Genomic DNA, 7922 nt, shown 5'->3' with positions numbered 1-7922 from the left:
TTTGAAAAATCAGTATTTAATGATGAACCTCTACAGATCTAGTGGCTGAAAAGTATTTAAATGTATAAGATTTTATGATTTTCTCAAACAAAAATCGGAATCTACAGATGTGTTCAATCAAAGCCATATCCCAAAAGCACTAGAAAAAATTCACAGATACTGGCCTACACACACTTATACCAGTTTTGAAGTAATACTTATTTTTTACTGAACTGTATATGCGCTGTCGGAAATTTTTTCTGCTCCGCCTTATTTTTCTATTTGAGAACTCCATTTTTATCGAAAAATAAGACGGCGCTTCTCGACTCTAACCTTAGTATTTCCTGTTAACTCTAAAGTGACTGTATATTTCGTGTAAATAACAATTTGATGTATGTGTACACTTTTATGAGTGCAATATTATTAAGTCTTGTTGCAACCAAGCAAAGTTTGTAAAAAATTTAGTGTGTTCGTCGCCAACCGCGACCAACATACAGTTGAGCCCCTTTTCTACGAACATTTGCTTTTTGAACTTCCATCCCTTGTACATATACGAACCTTACGCTTATTACTATAAAGTAACATAGAGTTCTACTGTTAGGCTGCTATTGATATGTTAAATAAAGCTATTTCTTATACCTGCTGACTTTTTTATTCACCTCCTACACAGGGGCATCATTTCGATGCCTACTGAAATAACTGTTTAATTTCAAAAAACAAATGAAAGTAACTAGAGCGTTATAGGGGAAGTAGGCGTGAGGAATTTTAAGTATACACAGAAAATTTCTTCCTTGTATACTAACAATTCCTTCTATTATCACAAGTCATATGACGATCACACATTCTGTTGTTAACTCTTAATTTGTCAGGCCTGCCATTGAGTGTGTCTGCACAGAAAAATATGATAGTGTAAATTCAAAGTTATTTAGTCAAGAACTGATTTTAGTTATATTAGGTGAATACCGTGAAAAACCAATATAGAAGGTTATTAGTTCAACATGATTGGTTGTAGACCTGTTTTAACAAAAAAAAAAAATGTTTAGATTTTGAGTGAAAATTTACTCGTTTTTTTACGGTGACGTTTTTGCTCTCACACGGTATGCAGTCAGCGTAGGAAGGCTACAATTCTCACATTATTTCCGAACGCTAAAATTATAGTGATTTGCCTTTATATTGCCAGTTCACTTTGTGCATTAAATTTACCTCGGGGAATTAATTACTTAGAAACAACGTGAAATGCAATATGAAAATGGATTATCAAATTTCCCTCTGAAAGCAAATTTTTTGTCGAATGTAATGGTGAAACTTGGTACCTTGCACATATGACGTATAATCCCGATTACTTTGGAAAGGATATAGGAATTATTATAATGAAATGAAATGGGAAATCGAGGATTAAAAGATTAGCAAGTATGAGCGAGCAAGAGAGGATCTACAGAATGAAGTAATAGGAGAATCTCGGGCAAATGTATGCAGCTAGAGGCATTGTTCGAGTTATGTTTTTCAAATGACGTTTAAATTTGCAAGCTGCAATTAATTTGCTTTCAAATGCATTATATTTTGTACCCTTTCCATAATTCATCAAATTTGAATTCCACGCAGATTTGAATATGAACAGTGAAACTGCCTCCCTATTAAGTCACAATAACACCAACATGATATAATCAAATATACAGAAAGTTTTAAGAACAGATATCATAAATTCGAGGGTTAAGGGGCATAAAAAAGGTAAGACATTCACATTTTAAGAGGTAGAATTTTTTTTTATCGAAAATGATATATTTCTAAATCTAAACTAAATTTATATTTTAAAATGTCACTGAAAATATTGCAGCTATATCAGATTTGATTTGCATTTTGTAAAAGAAAATTTAAAAGTCGTCATTATAGACTACAAGCCCATCGGAAATTTTCAAAGGGTCATTTGATCCAGCATGAATTACTTATAAATCAATACTACCACATATAACAATAACTTTAGAAACTATGCCGTCAATACTTATTGGTACAGTTGAGTACACAGGTAAGCTAAACCTGTCCACCAAGGGAGGTGGTTTTCGGCAAAACATTTTTGTACGTCATTTCTAAAGTATATAGGTTATAAAAAAAATGAACCTAGACCTAATGCCGTACAAAAATAGCAATACCAGAAGCCAGGAAATTTTTAGATTTTCTGAATATTTTGGCCCGGTTTTTGTTGATTTACTACAACACGGCATTTATGCCGCAAGTTTCGGATTGACACGTAGATAACATTTTTAGTGACGCCGTACGTATCTGCTGATGCCGTACATTTTTCATGAAACATGTGCTTACTATAGGAAAATTAATTTCCCTCTGAAAGGTAGGATTTCACAGTGAAAAATTTTTGTACGGCAATAATATATTTTGTTAATACTGACAGCAATAATCAACAAAAACAAAATGTCGTACTAAATGGTTCTAAATGGCTTGAAATATAGTTTTGGAAATAAGTATTACTTGCAAGAATTGATTTTATTTTTACTACTATTTTCTCCTTAACACAAATTATTTACTACTGTACGGCCTTTCTGTAATAAGACTTACAATATCATATAGCAATATTTTTCAGTAACGCTGTACATATTTGTCGATACAGGAGTGAGAAACCCCGGATGCAAACCCCTATATTCAGACCCTTATGGTTTCTGAAACAATGGGGACTAAAATAGAGGGTTACGCCATGCATTTCTAACCCCTGTATCAGCAGATATGTACGGCGTCACTAAAAAAGTTATCTACGTATCAATCCGAAATTTGCGGTATTAATGCCGTACTGTAGTAAATCACCAAAAACCGGGCCAACATTTTTAGAAAATCAAAAATTTTCCTGGCTTCCGGTATTGCTATTTTTTACGGCATTAGGTCGAGGTTCATTCTTTTTGTATAACCTACATACCTTAGAAATGCCTTACAAAATTGTTTTGCCGAAATCACCCCCCTTGGTGGACAGGTTTAGCTTACCTGTGTACTCAACTGTACCAACAATAATTGACGGCATAGTTTCTAAAGTTATTGTTATATGTGATAGTAATGATTTATATGTAATTCATGCTGGGTCAAATGACCCCTTAAAAATTTCCGATGGGCTTGTAGTATATTAGCGTTTTCGGTTCCTTTTTTCAACACACTCACCTCAGTGTCCGAATTGAGTATTACTCAAATACAAAGTATTCATGAGTGGCATTCAATACAATATTTGTGTAATTGGTATTCAAGTAGGTACTGAATACTTTTATTCGACAGTATTCAGTATTCATTTACCACTCATATATGTATTTAGAATTCAATATTTGCAAATAGAATTCGTTAGTGAAAGGTACCTGTCCAACTGTCAAGGTTGAATTTCTTTGTCTAATAACAATTGCTCCATTTCATATGTTTTAGCTTGCACATTATGACATGCTGCAATGTCAATTATTAATATGGCAGAAATTTTGGTATAAGTTTCGTTTGAAACCATTTTTTGTAATTCGTGAGTGAGTCGTGAGTATTCAGTAAATCGTAGATACTCAACTGTACTCAACCTCTATAGGTTAAGAAAATAGGAAAATCATACAAAGAATATAGAAAACGTTACATTTATTCGCGCTTATACAAAAACAATAATATGATATACAGCCTGCCTTTTCTCAGAAAAGAAAAAAAATATTTACAAAAGATTCAAGAAATAGTCACCTAAAGCTAAAAAAAAATAAAAAAATTACTGGGCGTAAGTGATTCCTGCTCGGAGGTACTTAGCACCTTGGGGCACCGAGTAATACTGGGGTTGAGCACCTGGCTGAGAATAGGAAATTTGGGGTGCGGAATGGGCAGCGGTTTCATAAGCTTGAGAGGAACCTTGTGGTGCACTGTAAGCGACCTGCTGTGGAGAACCCACATAATTCACTTGTGCGGAAGGCTTTTGCAAGGCTTGGATGGCTTGGTAGCTAGGGGCTGAGGAATAGGAAAGCTTCTGAGCTACAGGAGATGAAGTTTGGAAGGTAATAGCATGAGCCTGAGACTGTTGCTGTTGAGATTGAGCTTTAGCTTGGGCCTGGGCTTCAGCCAAAGCTTGTGCTTGTGCTGCTTGGGCCTGAGCTTGAGCATAAGCTTGGGCTTGTGCTTGGGCTTGGTACTGAGCTTGAGGAGATTCAGAATATGCAGCTTTCTGAGCTACGCCTTGGTAAGCGTTTGAAATGTCATAGGTGTTTTGGGGTGCTGAATATTGGCTTGGGGAAGAAGTATATTGTACTTTTGGCCTTGGAGCTGCTGAGTAAACCTGTTGCTGTTGCTGTTGTTGTGGTTGTTGCTGTTGAGCACCAGCTCCTTTTCCAATGATCTGATGAAGGAAGCCTAGGTTGTTGTAAGACACTACAGGGCTCGAGTAGCTGAAGGAGGAAACGTCAGCAGCAGAAGAGTATTGTTGAGGTTCAGGTTGCGATGCGAAGGAGTACTGCAAAAACAAATAGAAATTAATAATTGTCCCGCATGCATAGAAGCTAGTAAATACTTTTACTCATAGTGACTCACAACCAGAAGTTATTAGTCTCTTTACAAATTACCAAAGTCTGCCCTATATATCATTTACAGTAAGTGCGAAACGGTTCTAAATTATTTTATTTGAAATATTAGAATACTGACGTGTATAAAGCTTATCACCATTATAAAATTCTTTTTTTGGCGAAAGAAATGACAGATTAAGTAAAAGAAAAATTACTTTCCAATATTTATATTTTTCTTTGATTCGTGTAAATAATTCCTTAAATCTTAAGATAAATTTTGTAAATTATTACGTATAAAAAATATCAACATAGTACGATAAAAGAATTACAATAGTCCACCACGAGTCGTTAGAGAATAATTTACTTTCGTATCATAGTCCGGTGCTTCCCAGACTATATAAGGTTGTCCATACTTATCTCTAACCGTTTTCCAAAATGAGGTCCTTTTCTAAACTCCAAAGAAGTAGCTATGTAACAGCATCAAGAAGGCCTTGCAATTGTATTAGTACAACGTCGATACATAGGATTTTACAAAAGCACAGCACAACAGCACAGCACATCCTTATCGCATCTAATTACACCAAGAGTTACTAAAAGCAGACTTGAGATCTTAAATCAAGATGATTTTTTTTAAACGGGTCATGTTCTCCGATGAGGCTACTTTTCATGAAAATGGTTTCGTTCATAATTGCAATTATTATGACACAGTAAATCCTCACCAATTCCGGACAACTCATAGCCAACGATGGTCTTTGATCTTGTGGGGAGCAATTTTGGGAACCCATGTCATTGGACCATTCTTTTTTGACCAGCATCTAACTGAAGCAGTTTATTTAAACTTTTTAACAAACAATCTAGAAGATGTGTTAGGCGACATTCCTTTAGCTACACTTCGAAGAATGTGGATGCAACATGATGGTGCTCCACCTCACAATACCGCTGCGGTTCGTCAGTTTTTACACGAAACTTTTCCCAACAAATGGACTGGGCGCGGGGGACCAGTGAGTTGGCCTTCAAGGTATCCAGATATGACAAGTTGCCACTTCTTTTTATGGGGATTTATAAAAAGTAAGCGCATTACAGTAGCCTTTCAAGAAATTACGCCAGACATGCTGACCAATGTTGAGCAGTCTTAAAAACCGAATTCGTTTGTGTATTAATACTTCGAGCAATTGATGTAAATCAGCGGTCTAAGTATTCTTCTCCTTGTTGTGGTCCGAGTTTCAGTTTGTTTCGTTTTGCATTTTGTTTTAGTTGTTGTTAGTGGTTTACTCTTGTTTGTCAAACCACTTTTTAAACATGTCAGTAAATATTGACTCTGTCAGTCCCAGGCCTGATAAAATGTGAGAGAAAAGTGGTTTTGCAAGGCCATCTTGAAGCTGTTAAATAGCCACTTTTTCGGACTTTGGAAAAGAACCTGATTTTTCTGGAAAACGGTTAGAGATAAGTATGGACAAGCTATATCAGTCGAAAGGGCATTCAATTTTGCATTCACCCATGGCAATTAATATGGGTAATTGATTTGAAAAAAAAAATTATTCAACTCGTAAGATTATTAAATGTAGGTTTCAGTATTTGAGATAACGTTTTAACATTTATAAAAACCATTCTTTTATAAATTTTACAGTTGCAGTGTTACAGAAGAATCCCTATTAAGTGGAACACCCTGTATATGTAGATCCTTAAAAGGTACATAAGTGTTTCCTTATTTTATAGGAAGAAAAATGAATACTTAATTGTGCCAGGTTGTGGCCATACCCAAAAGAAAAAAAGCTCCTCATTTAGTAAGTTTCACTAAGTAATGAAATACAACCATTAATCAAACTGATGCTTTTTAACTACCACATTACGTATCCTAGCAACTTAACAAGGCTCCCCGTTCCTAAGTCGTGAACGCCGCACAATTCAGGGACGCTCATTAATTGTCACTTTTGAGCGATGGCCCACTGGACATTTGTCCAGTTCCGCCAAATTACCTGTTGACTGACAGGCAGCGTGAAAGAATTCGGTCCGACACTATTCAAATTCTACCACAACTTCGTTACCTTTACAGACATCTTCATTTACATCTGTCCCATTAAAATGCGGTTATTACTTGTTATATTTTTTTGTGGGCATAATTAATATCCAATTATGCTGTTATTCGAAAAATACGTTACTTTTTATAGTAACTACGTCCCTTGTTAATTTGTTAAAGATGGTGTTGTGAGAGGTAACATTAGATTTTTAATTTCAATTTACATGTGTAAAATTCCACAAACTGTATTAGAACTACAGAATACCAATATTTAATAAGTGAAATTAAGTAACTAAAATAAATATAAAATAAAAGTAGTATTCAAGAAAATTTTGAAGATTTGTAAGCTTTTATAATCCGATTTAAGAAATTGTACTAGTTTAACTCATAATCAACCAATTCATATATTTAAAACAGATTATGATTTTAGTCACTTTCAAATTTGGAATTTGGAAGAACATCCAAATGGAAATGATCAGTCTGACTCTAATTAATAGTGACAAGTATACATATAGCTTCAAGATCATTAAGATAAGATAAATACCTCGAGAAAAAAAAATTCCAATTTTTTTTTTATCAAAGACAGGAAAATTTTTTCACACTAATTCATTACATAGGTCAATTAGCTTGCTTATTCAGCTTCAATTTGATTTTTGAAAGGTCTCCGTGTGACCATTGGTCGCCGAAATATCGATGGTTGAATGAAAAATAACACTTTTGTTTTTAATCATCGATTTCTCTGCAAGAAATTATTGTACCTGCCAAGAATTTTTTCATCCTTGGCACCAATTTGAAGTACATCAATTTGGAATTAAAAAAAATGACTTTTTATAGTTTTTTAGAAAATTTACCGTTAATTTTCAAATATTTATAATATTGAGAGAAATTTTTACAACTCAATTTGCCGACAACAACCCTGTAAATTGACAAGTTAATGAATCAAACCGTTTTTCTGTTCCAAGTGATTAAAATTTTGTAAAGAATTAAAGAAACACGTTTATTGGTCCTAAACATATACAGGGTGTTCCATCTAAGAGGGATTCTTCTGTAACACTGCAACTGTAAAATTTATAAAGAAATTGTTTTAAAAGTTGCCTGGAATCATGTGGCCCATGTACAGAAAAAATGTTTAGCTTTACAGGGTGTTACATTTCGCATTGGCGCTATATAACTTTGTTATTTTAAATGGAACACCCTGTATATTATTGCGTTTTTGCATTCCTGAGTTAATATTAGGTAGAGTTTATTAAATGTAAGTACATGGCGTTTAAAACTTACCATTTTCGAGATAATCAGTTGTTTTTGAAAAAAATCACGATTTCAGCTCTCTAAATGAGGCTAGATAGCGTTTAAACCGTAAGAGTTAGAAACCTGCAGTTTTCACAGTTCGTTTTGGCATAAATTACTCTATCTTGTCATCT

At 34.4% G+C, this 7922-nt stretch overlaps 1 protein-coding gene across 1 annotated transcript; it reads right to left on the bottom strand.

Annotated features, from left to right (window-relative positions):
* Nucleotides 1–3565: 3565 nt before the first annotated feature.
* On the bottom strand, nt 3566–4435 carry LOC111692648 (general transcriptional corepressor CYC8-like; the record flags this gene model as incomplete). Its single annotated transcript, XM_023456720.1, has 1 exon — nt 3566–4435. A coding segment is annotated over one exon (732 nt), but the record flags the coding sequence as incomplete, so codon positions are not given.
* Between the last annotated feature and the right edge of the window lie 3487 nt (nt 4436–7922).

Source organism: Anoplophora glabripennis, unplaced genomic scaffold, assembly GCF_000390285.2.
Source record: "Anoplophora glabripennis isolate ALB-LARVAE unplaced genomic scaffold, Agla_2.0 scaffold2400, whole genome shotgun sequence".
NCBI lineage: Eukaryota > Metazoa > Arthropoda > Insecta > Coleoptera > Cerambycidae > Anoplophora > Anoplophora glabripennis.
The sequence above is the reverse complement of the archived record's forward strand: the minus strand, read 5'-3'. Positions and strand labels throughout refer to the sequence as shown.